At 45.1% G+C, this 15,747-nt stretch overlaps 1 protein-coding gene across 1 annotated transcript in view; it reads right to left on the bottom strand.

Annotated features, from left to right (window-relative positions):
• The window catches only part of plekhg2 (pleckstrin homology domain containing, family G (with RhoGef domain) member 2), a 33,290-nt gene extending 17,756 nt beyond the window's left edge, over window positions 1-15,534 (bottom strand). The window contains exons 1-3 of the mRNA XM_061217343.1: window positions 15,223-15,534; window positions 12,601-13,001; window positions 7,277-7,377 (exon numbers count right to left, since the gene is read on the bottom strand). Coding sequence (XP_061073327.1) covers window positions 7,277-7,377; window positions 12,601-12,951 — 452 coding nt within the window. The 5' untranslated portion in view covers window positions 12,952-13,001; window positions 15,223-15,534. The remainder of the gene's footprint in view (window positions 1-7,276; window positions 7,378-12,600; window positions 13,002-15,222) is intronic.
• Window positions 15,535-15,747: the final 213 nt, after the last annotated feature.

Below are 15,747 nucleotides of genomic sequence, written 5' to 3'. Positions count from 1 at the left end.
CTTCACTGATTGCCAAGAACTCTTTGGTTAAAAGGAGTGAGTTCTGTCATCAAGTACTTGGCTAAATGAAAAAAAACGAAACATAAAACCTTATGGGGACTGACACTGAGGAACACTACCACTTAGGAAAATACTAGGCTAACCGGGGACCACAGCCCCTGATCACTTGGTAACTACTGAGGTTTTGAGGTCACAGGCAGACTTTTCCAGCTTTTAAATTGCCACAGCATACCTTTGGCCCAAATAGTCACCCTATTCTGGGGAGACTTAAGTTGCTCACATGATATACAAAGTATCCATAGTGCTTGAAGTTTATGAGAACTAGTCCCAAAATAAGGGTACAAGCAAATGCACGATATCTAGAAATCAACATATCTCATTTATCTGTAAACCCCTTGCCAATCTAGAATTAGTTATATTTATTTATTTATTTATTTATTGGTGGGAGATTTGTCTTGCATGAGAAACAAGCATGTCTTGGCTTGTCGAACTACAGAAAGGCCAGGCACGGTGTCAGCTTCCATTGTAGACAAAACTTGCTCCTGCTGCATGTAAAATGTCATTAGCTTTTCCTGAAATCCTTTTGCGTAACTTGTGCAGACCCTTGCAGTAAGGAGGGCATCTGTGCCCTCCACGAGATTCAAGGTCTGGAGTCAGAACTTCCCATGAAATAGCAACAATTATCAGCCTCATTTAGGAGAACCAGTCTTGCATTTCCCATGCTAGGACGGCAAAATCATCCTTGGAGTCGGTGTGCGGGTAAATCCCAAATCCTGCCTTTTTGTGTTCCTCTCCGTCAGACTGGAGTTGGCAATCCCTTAAACGAATGCAGACGGGGTTTATGAGATGCTGGTTCCAAATCAACACCTCCCTCCCCATCCCCCAACAGCAGACCTAACGGCCAATGGAGCGGAAGGCTTCGACTATCGACTAGTCACCAGCTCTGATCCCACGACATCAAGGCTCAACGAAACCCAGACATCGGCCTCATGAACCACACACAAACAAGCTCTCTAAAAGGCAGCCAGGGTGTGGAGGTTTCACATATACTTTATTTCAGGACATAAATGAATCAAAAACAGTCAGGCAATGATTTAGTTCCACAACAACACGCAAGAGCAACAAGACCAGAAAACACAATAGTAGAGATCTGATTTGAGGCTGTTACTCTCATAGGATTAGCATGTGGTGAGGCAGTCTTTATCAGAATTGTGGAGCTGCTGAGGTTGAAAACCTCCTCTGATGGCGTGGAGGCCTTCTTTTGACATTTTTTTTCGACAGGAAAGCTCAGCTCGGCATCCCTGGGTTGGGGGGCATGGATGCCTTGTTTTTCGTGGGCCTCAGCAAAACTTTGCAGTGCCCCACCAGAGACATCACCTCATTTGCGGCTACGGCCATTTCAGAGAAGCCCCGGGGTTTGACTGAGCCATCGCGTCTCCTGGGGATCATGTCTTTCAAGATAAAACTGAGAGGCGCACTGTAAACATGCTGGAGCTTTCCGCTTTAAAGTGGCCGGGGGAATGGTTTGGGGGTAAACCACGGCACTTTTCCCTTTCGTGTCGGGCTCTCTTCCCTTCACCGCGGCCCCACTACAGCATGTTCTGTGGTGAAAGACTTCATTTCCATTCATAATGATGGGCGGAAATTTGCAGTGTTTTTTTTTTCTTTTCAGGAAAATGGAGGCCTGTGGATTTTCTTTGGGTGACACGTCTGATGACATCTGAATCTTGTAAAAGGGGGAAGTTAATTAACTAATCACAAATCGCTGTGACCAAACTGGATATTATGGAGAGATGATTGTCTTATGTGAATTTTAACAATCATAACCAATTAGAAATAACAACTGTAATACTTCAGTTCAGTGTGGCAAAGAGTTCCTGTGAAATGCTGAAAAACTGTAATGATGATGGACTGGTAATGAAATAATGGTCATCAATCTTTTAAATTTGTACTGCCAAGGAATGCAAACAGGCATCAACACAAACACAAAGGATTGTTTTCAGTGATTTGTTCAAACATACAATTACAGTACTACTAGATCATAGGAAAAACCCACAAAAGCTGTTCTACCGCTACTTGAAGCTACAGTGGACCTGCTGTGTTCATGTAAAGTATTTGTATAGGAAACCTCTTTGGAAAACCAGGTTTCTGCTGGAAGTTTGGTCTCAGGAGGTATCAGTTCCCATGGAAGCAACCTTAAAAAGTTGTGTGCTCCTTGGTGTCCTGGTCAAATTTCTAATTCTAGATATTTGGTCAAATAAACATCCTCTCACTGGCCAGATGAAGGTCCACTTTAGTGAACATATGGTGAACACTATTGCACAAAATGGCTTGATATGCATTTTCCAGCTGGCCACTAAAGATTACGGTGAATTACTGGACACTGACAAACCGGTGGTAAATGCATATAGTTTGTTCAAACAATGAAACAATATTGGATTAGTGCCAAAGAACACATTTTAATGCCATTTAACAAATACCTTCAGGACAAAATAAAAGCAACGGCGCATCAACAGGAAATCTTCCACATCCAGACAACCTAATCAAAGACCTTTAGTTCTCATACACGTAAAGTTAATATTACTCATTGTACAGGTTTTCTGCATCTTTTGATTTTGAATGAGGTTCTGTAAACGCAAACCGGAGGGTCACTCCTAAACTTCAGTTCAGGACTAGACTGCCAGCTTTAAGTGCAAAGTAAAAGCACTTGTAGTTAGCACACACAAGAGGAGCAGTTTCAGGTTTTGTGGTAGCTTGAGACAGCTGAAGTGTGTGTGAATGTCACTATCAGAGGCAAATGAAAGGGCAGATCAGACTACCCTCAAGATCTGCCATCAAGAATGCTAACAGAAACCATGTGAGCAACTGTCAGATTTGCAAAGTAATAATAATACTCCCTATGACAGACTCCTGTTCCCCATCCTCTCCTAGGCATTCAATGAGGCCACTTACAATTTTACAGGATCACATGCTGTAGAAGAGTTATGACCGTGTGAGGGAGTCACTCACACAGCCCTTTCAATGCACAGACTAATGAACTCCCTCCCTTTCTTCCTTTATCCCTTTCTTTCCATCACTCTGGTCACTCCCACTCCCTCCTTCCATTTCCCCTTCTTTCTTTCCTCCTCTCCAAATCCTTCCACTCCGTCTCCTTTATCTCCTTCCGCCCAAACATTTACTAATGCTCCTTCCTTATCAAACTAAGCTCCCTCACACTGCCACCATTCACCATCACCAATGTAGAAATTCTTAAATGGCATGGCTTTTCAGGGTGCCACTCTACTTCTCCCCCCAGTGTGCCTCCACCTCTATTTCACTCTCTCTTTCTCTCTCTTTCGGGCTCTCTCTTTCTCCCAAACCCCTCTTAGCCCATCAGATAAAGGCCTTCTGTCTCAGTAGTGTTGGAGGAGAAGCCTGGCAGGGAGATGCGGACTCCAGCCAGGGGAAGGTGACTCCTGACCCAGGGGAGGCGGGAGCGATAAGACAGGGAATGTGATGAACGGCGTCTCCCTGCTCCCCTTCATGGGAAGTGTGACCCAGCGGACCCCGGCGTTTGTGCTAGATGAGGCCCTGACGGCACGCAGCGGAAGGAGTCTTTCAGGAGAGCCCCCCTTGACGGCTGCCAGCATGAGCGATGAGCCTTTGAGTGGGTGATGAAGTGTTCGTGTCAGGTCTGGCCTCCCACGCGCCATACCTCACGCCAAAGACACGCCACGTGCCTCTCATGACCGTCACCTGCTGCGTCACATCACCCCACCCCTCCGGCTGCTCTCTACCTACCTTACTTTTAGCAAGACTGGCTCAACTTTGAATCAGCCCAGTTGTAAATTAATGACAGAGAAGAGAAATTAAGCAGTAAAAAAAGGAGGAGATTAGATCCCTTAATGTGGTGGATGTGTTGGAGAGGAGATCAACTGAGGAAGATCCTTCATCGAGGATGATCTGGCAATCTCTCCCAAATGCGTATCACTCCCTTGGGCTACTTTATCTAAAGACTGTCTACAAAATCATCCACTATGGATGAACGAGAATGCCAAGTCAAGCAGCCAAATATAAGTTTGCAGGTATACTGGAAACGCTTTACAGTGCTTATAATTACGTACAGAAGGCAGTCAGAAATGACTACTGCCATTGAGTACAGTTCTCAGCATATCATTTGGGCTGGAACCAAATCAAAGCTCTTAAGCTGTTGACATGATGCAGAGATGACATTCTTGTTTACTGTCAGTGCCAGAGAGGTCTGACACTAAGCAGACAGTTGGCTGTTTCCCCATCACGCTCCAGCCTAATTCATAAGACCATTTCCCCTGGTCCACTGCTCTTCTCAGGCATGGCAAAGCCAAACTCCCATTATTCTCAGCAAGAATCCCTACTCTACCATATAAAAAGGACCACAAATTAAACAAATTATTACTTAATTAAACCTACTTATTCATGCAATTATCTAATCAGCCAATCGTGTGGCAGCCGTGCAATGCATACAATCCTGTAGATATGGGTCAGGAGCTTCAGTTACTCAACTATCAGAATGGGGGGAAAAATGTGATCAAAGTGACTTCGACCATGGAAAGATTGTTGGTGGCAGACAGGGTGGCTTGAGTATCTGAGAAACTGCTGATCTCCAGGGATTTTCTCCAGCCTCTAGAGTTTGCAAAGACTGGTGCAACCTATGCACCTATAGGGTACTGCCCCAGCGACAAGCATTTGTACCTTTTTAGACACTTTTCCTACCTTAAAACTGAAGGGGAACATTTTGGTCAAATGCATTAGCACCATGATTCCATGTACAATCTATTTAAGAATGCTGGGTCTTATTGGCCAGTAGCTCTGTAACCGCGTGCACCGTGGATAGTTTCCATAGTTTCCCACAAGTACTTATCCTGGATCAGTGTTAACCATTGGTGTATTAATGGCTGTCCCATGGATTTAAGTTTGGTAAAATGATCCTTGGTCATTTTCTTGCGGTTTTTTCTTTCGAGAAAAATTAACTAAACTGAATCTTGGAAGCAAGTAATAGTTCTCTGAGGCTCCACTTTCTAAGAGACCTCTTAAAAAATGCATTTCGTGTGAACATATGTCAGGGAAGACATAATCTGAACAGACAAGTGGAAATTTCACAGCAAATGTGTATGTCTCACTGCTATAGTAAGCCCACAACTTAGGGGGGCTGATGGCTGTTGCTCTAATAGCCCTTGACAGATGGTTGTCAGAACAGAGAAAGCTGTGAGCATAGAGGCCTACTGTCAGTCCTTTTCCCCTTCTGTCTGTCTATTTTGCCTACTGTCTGTCCTTTTGGCCTACTGCTTGCCCTTTTGCCTGACTGCTCACTTTTATAGGTCATTCTGCTCGGAGGAGAGGAACTATCTCAGGTCTTGGCTAAGGCTAAAGGAAAAACGACGTCCCTATGTTGCCGAGTGAGGTGGTCGGTGCCAAGAAAGTAGACATAACAACACCGGCATGGGTACTTGGAACCACATTCTTTGGAGGTGATGAGATGATTTAAGAAAAAAAAAAACCAATCTCTCTCATTCCTCTGAGAGACAGAGATCAAGAAGAAAGAGGGAGAGAGTGAACAAAAGAAGTCAAGAAAACTCTGAAAATGAAATAGTAGAAGAAAAAAATTAGGAGTCAGCAACTGCTCAGAGGGGAGGTGCTGGAATGGGTTTCATGAAAGAAGTGGTAGAACAAGAGGTCTGTCTGTCTCAAATTTACAACAGCACGCACCAGTGTAGTATGGCAGGGGTAAAGACATCAGGACAGTCTCATATTTTGAGAACCACCACGTCTCAGACTAAAATCCCCTCTTCTTTGCCGTGAAAAGGAGCATATCTTCCCATGTGAACCAGTATGCGGAGAGAGGAGAGGAGAGCCACGTCAGATTTCTGCAGCAGACGTGCACTTAGTCATGGCACTCCGGGGTCTGGGTAAAACCACATATAAGGGGTCTGGCCCTGGAGCAAAGACAAGTGTGAAAACAAGGCACACAGTGGAGGGGATGGGGGATGGGACACACACACACACACACACACTCACACCATCTGGGAGTGTGATGATGTGGAAACATGAAGAAAAAGAAGCAGTTGCTTCTGGGTCTGCTCCAACCCCTCCCTCCCTCACACTCTTTGTTCATGTCCTTCCATAACATATAACACCCTGAATCAATAACTCCTGCTGGATCACAGACAAATTGTCTGACAGCGAAACCTTTTTTTCCATATTTTCCGATGTAGACCACGGAAATAAGCTAAAGGACCCCTATAAAGCTGTCCTGCGAGAAAATGAAAACCAGAGAAAGTGACTTGTCACATACAGATCTGTCCTCTATAGAGGTGCTACATTGTGTGATTGGTGCACTGGAGAAAACACATTCTCCTGCGGCCACAGACACGTCGAATTACCCACCTCTGTTCACTATATATATTTCTAAGTATATGTGTAGTATGTTTGTTCGCCACACGCAAAAAGCTATTTTGCATAGAGAAAGAAGCCAACCACTCTACGAAGAGGCCAGAAAGCGGTCACTGATCTCAGGCTCAAACTGGACCAGACCATACGGCTCCCTTTGCTCTCATAACTCACACTTACACTTGAAACTGCAGTCCTACTCATACCGCTAACAACGCAGAGGATAAGCCGATGATCCGTTTCGCATTGATGGGGAGCAGCTGCGCAGATATGAGGGAAAGGACACAGAGGGAAGGGTAACACCGATGTCTGCTCACTGTCTGCATCAGCCTGGCCTGCGCACTAAGGCTTTTGGTCGGAGGAACATTAAAAGGATATTACGGCCACCCAGGCAGGTGTAAACACCACCAGGGCCCGGGTTTGGCAAAGACAGTGAGCGCAGCAGCCGCCCAGAGCTGGGTAATATCAGGCAGAGCGATGAAGGGAGAGATGGGGGGACTGGTGGAGAAAAAAAACGTGCTGATTTTATTTTATTTATTTTTTTCATTTTTCAAATAAACCCTGTCGCATTCCATTACTCAGTCTTCTAAGCCACTTTGCAGTCTCTGTAATTTCAGCTGGAGGTTTCCACCCTGCCAGGGAACGAATCCCTCTGCAGCCTCTCAGGAAAACACAGACCGTCCTCAAAATTTGATGCATGAAGCAGTTCTGGTTCGGCAGCAGCACAACAAACCCACAGCAGTCAGTCCAGCAGATTGTTTATGACGCAATCAGCATTTGGACAGTTTACCAGACCCATACAAGCTCAACGATGAGTCTCGGCGAAGATAGAAACCGGGTGAAAAACTCACTTAGGAACGAGACTGCTCACCTGTTGAATTCGTAGATGTCCTCAATATTGCAGAAGAGGGCACTGACCTCCTCCGGTTTGAGAGGCAGATCCCCGCAGTCGATGATGCAGCCCAAGTAATCCTGAGTAAAAGGGACATAGACCTTACTTTGAGCATTTCCAAAAATTATACACTGACAACACAAAACAATACACAGATGAAGTATGTCACATTTATGCCAATAAAGGCACTACAAAGCAGCCACGGTGTTATGGTTACATGATCTGTAAATTAAGACTACTGGCACAATTTATACCCAATAGGATGTTTAAAAATATTCAGATTTTACAGCCTGTATCAAATGATTTTATCCATTATCACAGATCATTCATTTATGAATTCCAGGCCCCAGTTGACGCTATAATGTGCTGAGTGGACATTTAAACCTGATCAAACAAACAGCAGACACAGACATAACCACAGCAATGACCACACATGCTATATTTAGTTTTTGACTGATGAGGATTTTTTTTTTTGGCCCATTGGGAGTTCTGTGAAATCAATGTTTGCCAGAATTTAATTCAGGCAAGCAGGTTATAAAGTATTATCTGGGGTGTTACTTTAGACTGTATTACATGAGTTAGCCACAAAAGCACTGGAGTAACATGGAGCAGATCAATGTAAATGCTAAGATTGGTTTTATTGGTTACACACAGTCATAATCTTATTGTATCTTCTTCAAGGGGTGGGTGGGGGGGGGGGGGGGGGGGCAATAGCCCTCCCTTTTACATCCCTGTCTCTTCCATGGGCTGCCTAGCGTACACACATTCTGAGATATCTCTTTGTCTGTCCTAATTGAATTATCCAGGAAGCTTTCCCCCTGAGAAAATATGTATACTTGATCTCTACTCCGGTCCCAAATATAAACACTTTGAGCTGCCCAAGAAAGCAAACTAAGCAATTAATACTACATTAAAGGCCTCACTGTTATAATATTTGTCTTTTCTTTTCCCCATGTTTCCCCTCTAACCTGGGAAAAAGACATATGCGTTAGTCTCGTGAGAAAACCCATACCAACACCAAGAATCCATAACACCGGCCCTCCCCTGACCCCCCCTCCACATAACCCCTAGCCTCAGTTAGACCTCAGAAAATGTGTCAGTGTTACTCACAAGCCAAGCAAGTTGGCGTTGGTGAAAGCCCAACACAAGCTGTTCGGCCAGAGGCGGTTTGGACACACAGCCCCCGTCATTCACAAATCTTCACACCGCCATTTATTTTTTACACTGCTGGCATGAATTTGAGATTCATGTCAAAATTTAAATGTGCTTTGGCCTCAACTCATTTGATTAGTTTATATTGGGTCAATGGCTGCAGTAATTGGCTAATGATCTGGCATTTATTTAGGGATGAGCTACTTTGTTTGCTACAAATTTGAAAATATGCAAAAATCCAAAAATACTCATCTCCATGAATAATGTCCGTGCACAAAATAACTACATATCTATAATAAAAAACATAAAATTGTGAAATGGGTATATGTATGTACATACCAATGTATGCATGCATGTATACATGCATGTGTGTATGTGCATATCTGCATGAATGTATACATTCATGTACATCGATATATTGCATGTACATACATTACATGTCAGCTATAGATATACATTATGGTTTCCCAGCTGACCTCAAAATCCCAAACCGACATTTGACAGCCAAAGCACAAGCCATGATATTACCACAGCTAACATAAAAGCTAAACTCTTAAGTGCCCTCAAGAATGTCTATTTTGGAAAAGGCCAAAAACAGACCAAACTGCCAAATGACTGAGCTAGTCACAAAAGAGCTAACATGGCTATCCATGCTCAGGATCCAGTCTATCTCACTATTGTAGCAAAATGTGTTCCTGTCAAGCTGAAGAAAATCAAGGATTTGTCAGTGACAATCCAAACTATTCTGCACAAAAACGCTACACCTGGCAGCTCTGAATGCATGTACATGCCTGCGTGCGAGTGTGTGTGTGTGTGTGTGTGAGTGCATATGTGAGTGTATACCGTATGTGTGTGCATGTATGTGTGTATGTGAGTGTGTCTGTGCGTGTGTGTGTATGTGTGTGTATCTGTGCATGTGTGTGTGTTTGCATGAGTGTGTGAATGTGTGTGTATCTGTGCATGTGTGTGTGTGTGCATATGTGTGTGTATACTGTATGTGTGTGTATGTGTGTGTGTCTGTGTGTATGTGTGTGTGTGCATATGTGTGTGTATACTGTATGTGTGTGCGTGTCTGTGCATGTGTGTGTGCATATGTGTGTGTGTATACTGTGTGTGTGTATGTGTGTGTGTCTGTGCATGTGTGTGTGTGTGTGTATTTATGTTTAAGCATAAAAAAGGCAAGTGACTCACAAGCGCAAGTCGTCTGAACATTCCATTCGCTATGTATTTGTATATGTGATTAACTTGTCTTTTTTAATAATAAAAGTTTACTTTTCTCTTTACTTTTAACATATTTGTAGCATGATCAGCAAAATATTTAAGTGCTTTTGGGCTTGCCAGTGTTTGTATTATGTTCTGTAAGGAACTTGAAGAACTGAATGCTCTCCTGCGAGGCGGCGATGTGGTGTAGCAGTGCGTACCAACTGATGCCATCCTGAACCTAAACCGGGTCTAATCACCAAACAGCACTTACCCGCATGATTTCTCGGCGCTTATCAGAAACATTTCAGCCCCATTTACCCTAAATTGCTGTCCCTTTCAACAGCCTAACTCGCTCATCTGATAAAAAGCCCCTTGGAAGGACAGGAGATTCTTCCGAGCACTGGGCAAACTGGAAAATCACTGAGTGCCGACGGCGATGCCGGAGAATTCCGTTACCATGAAAGCTAACTCTCCCGGGACGGCGGGCCCACGTCCAAACAAGGTCGGTGAGTGAAAACAAATCGGCCCAAAAAGTTTCAACCCAACCCTTTAAAAATAAATCGTCGCAAGTAAACAAACAAACAAAAGAATGCAGCCCAGGCCGGGGGAAACTGTACCCCCTCTGCACATTCCGGGAGAGAGGCATGTCTCTTCTTTTTGCAGAGTGCTGTAAAAGTCAAACAATGCAGGGTCAGGCTGCGTGGAGGGAAAATGATGGTGGGATTGGGTGTTGGTGTAAAATTCTTCACCTTGAACAGGCAAAGGAGTGCTGTAGCAGCATCTCTAGTTGCAGACTCATTTCAGACTCGAGTTGGCAATCGGTGTAAAGAATTCTAATCTTGATTGCAATGGAAATGGATGAAAGAGCAGGAAAAAAGAGAGAAGAGAGAGACAGGAAAACTGACAGAAATAGAGAGAAAGGACAAGGAGCAAAAAGTAAAGAATGACAGGAAGTAAAGAAAGAAAGGATGAAAGGACGAAAGAACGAAAGAAGAAATGGCACAAAGAGGCCCATGTATTCAGGACTGTGTGAGGGGACTGGGCTCAGAAAGTAGGTCAGAGATTTGAGGAGCCCTGCCCCTTCACAAAGTGTGGGCCCCTCTCTGTCTCCCCCTCTGTTTGCTCCCCTGAGTTCTCCAAAAAGGGGTTACAGCCAAAAAAACCTTTCCCTCCCCCCAATTTCCTGTCCTAGTTGGCTGGGATACAGAAGTAGGGAAGAAGGGGCTTCACTCTCTTGTTCTCTTGCACTCTCCTGGTCCCTTTTCCACAGACACACATGCACACACACACTCACACATACATGCAATCACACACGCACACTCACATGAAGGCAGACATGCACACGCGCACACACATGCATGCAATTACACAAGCACACTCACACACTGGCATGCATGCACACAGGGAGAAACACACACATACTGTACACACACACACACACACATGCACACACAGAAACTCTTTCTTGTCATGGTTGGTTTCTATTACTAGCGGTTTTGACATCATCTTTCCCTGGGCTCTCAATTAAAACCAGACTCCCTCTGCCAAGACGAACCCAGTTAATGTCTGAGCTTGCAGGCGTTACTTGTACCATTGACAGTGCAAATGTTCTGCCCCCCCCCCCAGTTTCATCCGGTCCCCCACAATCTTCATATTTTGGTGGGAGTCATGCCACTGAAGGATCCACAGAATGCGTCACTTCTCATAATGTGATGTCATACAGATTTCATCACCAACCATTCCAAATGGTGCTGGCACTATGTCAATCAACATCCTTTGCATGGGGCAAACCTCTATACCTTTCAAGTGTGCTCAAAGCCACAGAACGTCTCTATCTGCATCCAAAATGAGGACGAACATACGCGCACCCCCACACAGTGACACACAGACACACCCACCCACTCACACATGCTGCTGCCCATCAATCTGGGTACTGTGCACTGCTTCTTGCTCCTGGAGAATTTCAGCTGGTCGCACCCAACCTCACAGGTAACAGCAGCCGTCATGTCTCAATATCAGTCTGATGTCAAGCTGCAAACCCTGTCATTCTAGGCAAAATCTCTGCAATCTGGCAGGGGGTGAGAAGGAGCAATCACTAAGGGCATGTGTGCTTTAAGAAAAACCCCATGCAGCCAAAAGGGCACTTTCCCTGTCTGAGGGTGGAGGGTATATGCCAGCGTGTGTGTGTCCCGTGCCTGCTTGGCAGCTTTCTGCCAGTTAATGAACTGAGCGAAATGGAACAGTTACAAAATCCAACAAGCTCCTTTCTTTCAAAATTCCTGGGGGAAAAAAACATTTTTCTCACCCCCCACCCTTTCACTTTCCCCTCCTAAAGCACACACACACTCTCCCTCTCCCGACTCCAGCCACCAGAACATAATAAACATGCTGACAGCAGAACACAAAGCCTCCAGAGCAAATCACCGCCCGTAATTCTGATACGCATCACAGGGAGTTTCCAACAGCCTCTGCTCTTTGGAGGGAGCCAGGCCCCACTGCAGAAGCAGAAGAGCTCTTTCTCAAGTGACTGGAGAATTGACTATCTTTAATCAGCGGCCATCTTAATTCTGCCCCTAGCTGACAACACACTGAGAAAGTCATAGCCTACACAGATTGTCTTGAGGTCACAGTCAAAAAAGTCATAAGTGGTATGGGGAGGAGAACCAAGAATTATATACAGGCATTTGACAAAGGTCTTGGTCAAAAAAGCAGTTTTGAACCCAAGAGAGTCAAAATTGTATTGTATTTTTTCCAATATTTTTGCACATTCCATGGACTCCTGGCACCCTTTAGCAAACATATAATACAGCTTGCTTTGTGGCGCCAACACTGTGTCTTTATCTAGGGGCAACAAATCAGTGTTGAAATGTGAGCTAGACAGAAATATGTTTGACTTGCGCAGTGTGCTTTTGTGCGGCGACCGAGGTCGGGTGGGGAAGGGGTCTCACCTCCACCATGCTCTTCAGGTCTCGCACGTAGGCCTGCTCCGTCTCCACAATCTCCAGCACCACCCTCTCCAGGCGGGACAGCTTGGGGGCGGAGGCGTTCGGGGAGGTGCAGCCGGCCCCCCTGCCACGCTCCTCCAGCAGCTGGGAGAGCGGGGTGAGGTCCAGGCTGATGTCGGAGCCGTTGCGCTGGGGCGGGGCGTAGGCGGGCAGGGAGGAGGAGGAGGAGGACTGCCCCTCCTGGAGGGAGGCAGAGGAGGCTGAGGAGCTCAGGCTGGCGGCGCGGTCGCTGTCAGAGCACACGGTGTTGACGGAGGTGCAGCTCCCGCGGGAGGCCCGCTCCGAGGAGGCCATCCTTCCCACAATGCCGCTCAGCGAGGACACGGAGGACGGGCGTTGGGCAGCTGGGGGGGGTAGGGGGCAGCATGCATCAGGATCACTGTCACTGTGACTCAGAACACACATCATACCATCACCTAAGCCTCCAAGTAATTTGAAAGCTTGAGAAGGATAGGGTTCTACTGTACATATCTCACCCCAATAGCAAATGGCTGCCATGCAAGGCACCAACCAGCCCGTCAGGAGCATTTAGGGGTTAGGTGTCTTGTTCAGACTGCTCTTACCGCCTGAGCCTATATTTTTATATTTTTGCTCAATAATTTAAATATACTAGGTGAAAATATTGCAGGTTCACAAGCGAGGGACTGATTTCATTCCTACTGATTTGAACCAGGGACACCAGGAGAATAATTGGCCAATCAGTGGCATTAGTCAATGAATTAACTACTTATGAAAGACAACCAGCAGTACTACTGGCCTTGTGGCACCCCAGGACTAAACAATCATGTGCCAACCAACTGTACTTGCTGCATTATGACAGAACCAAGCCATTACCAATTACACAGAAAGACTTGTTTTTCAAGGAAGGTAAACTGTTCATGATCACAACATCCGTAATTCACACTTGCTGTAGAAGGCCAGAAGCCTGCAGCCTACTTTTTCATGCACTGCTGCACCTGTTACAGCTCTCTGCAAAGCAGGAAATGAGCACGACCTCAAAGGTGTGAATTAGAAAATCAGTTTGACACAAACCACACACTGCTACAAAACAGCAGGCACCACTGTTGCACAGAAACACTCCACAGGAAACAGACAGCACTAACCCCCTCACCCATATCCCAGCCCCCAAAACACGCAAATTCAACAGCACACATTTCACAGAACACTTCCCGTATCACAGAATCCAAATTTTCAACAATATAGCACAGAAATGTATGTATTTGTTTTTTCTATTAGTAATCTATCTTCATTTCTGTTGAGAAATCCTTCCCTGAGAGCAAATCAAGATTACTGGACTACAGTATCTTGGTTGAAAAGCACTACCAATCAGCAGACCAACGGTCAAAAACCATTGAAAAAAACCAGAATGTGAAATTAGCGAATTCAACCTTTTCACACCAAGCAGTGGTCAAGCCTGGTATAAAACCCAGCTATGACCAGCTTCAAATACCAACTGCCAGCTGTTTCAAAACAAAGCTTGAGCTGGCCAAACCATGTTGAGTATGGAGCTGGTCTAACCAGTCAACCTGCTACAAGCTGCTATAAAACCGAGCTTGGCTGTTTTTTTCTGTTTTTCTATTAGTGATCGGTTGCAATCCTTCGGTGAAAGCCTTCCCTGGCTGTGAGCAAAGCTAACTTTACTCTGCCAATTCTGTGGCTCATCGTGTGGCCTATCGTGGTTGAAAAACAGCACTTCAAAAATCAGCAGATCAAAGGTCAGAAACATTTAGTCAAAACCAGAATATGAAATTTAACCTTTTGCACACCAAGCAGCTGGCAAATCACTCAAATAATGAAAACAATGATCATAACTACTCAGAACAGACTAATCCCAGCTTTGTGCATTGTTCTTTTTAAAAAAAAAGCATTTGTGATGGCAAGGGAAAGTGGAGGCTGCCAGAGCTACATGGCGGCGGGGGGGCAAAAGGTAACCACCACTTCCTGCAGAAAACCGAACTACCTGTCACTGTTCTGCGCCTCGAATACTCACAAAAACAACAACTCCATATTTAGGCATTTGGCTCCGGAGCACACTATCAACTGATTCCTTCTCCTCGACCCGAACCTAGGTCCCACTGTCGAAGCACGGATCAACGTGAGCTCATCACACTCTTCAACAGTACCAATATAAACCCATGACATCAAAATTTGTAAAAACACTATTTCATTTCATTTTCACCACTCACTGTGTACATTTTCTAAGGGTTGTCTTTCTCTTGGTTCACCAATTTCCAAAAAAAAATAAAAAAATATCGATTGCATCAGACAAGGAGGGAAATGCACACTCAAATCACATTCTATAGAAAGTGTGATTTCTGTGCTGGATTATTCACAGTACTGTCTTATCTAAGCTTTAAATGACTGCTTGTTAGGTCATCCCCTAAAGAGTCAGAGGAGCAAGAGGAATATGCATCTGTGGCCCACAGGGACAGATAAATATTATTCATCTTAAGATCTAGTCAAAACACAGAATGTTTGTGAGACCTGGATACCACCTTGCAACTACCTTAATGAGTTACGTATAAAATGCTCTTTCATGCAAGCTGTTAGAAAAATGTCACCTACCTGCAACAGTGAGATCACCATCTCACCAGTCCTCCAGAACACACAAGATCAGGCTGTCTATGCCTCAACCCCAGAAAAACACATCATTCATGGGTTATCTTCCATACCCAAACAATTCCTCACTGCCTCAGCACTGGGGGAAGCAGCGTACCCCTCCGGGTGTCTTACCCCACACTGATACCTGCGGTCCTCAGCACAACGGCACCACTCTGTGTTCTAACCCCAAACTCACTAAATAAAATTAAATCGATGACTTTCCAATGACGATAGTGCTGCTTCGTCCTGCTTACTGTGAGCACACTCGCCCCAATACTCTTCATATGACTGAAGCACATCCGGCCGGAAACCACGCCTTTTTTAATCCATCAGACTGTGTATGTGCGTGTCTGCGTACGTACATGCGTGTGCGCGTGTGTGTGTCTGTGTCTCTGCATATGCTTGCACCTTCTCTTTTTCAACCACGGCTTCCTGTTTCAGTAAATGTAGTCAGCAGGGTTGCTTGTGCCATGAACACAGGCACCAAAA

Source organism: Conger conger, chromosome 13, assembly GCF_963514075.1.
Source record: "Conger conger chromosome 13, fConCon1.1, whole genome shotgun sequence".
Classification (NCBI taxonomy): domain Eukaryota; kingdom Metazoa; phylum Chordata; class Actinopteri; order Anguilliformes; family Congridae; genus Conger; species Conger conger.
Note: the sequence above shows the minus strand (reverse complement) of the source record. Positions and strands in the feature narration are given on the sequence as shown.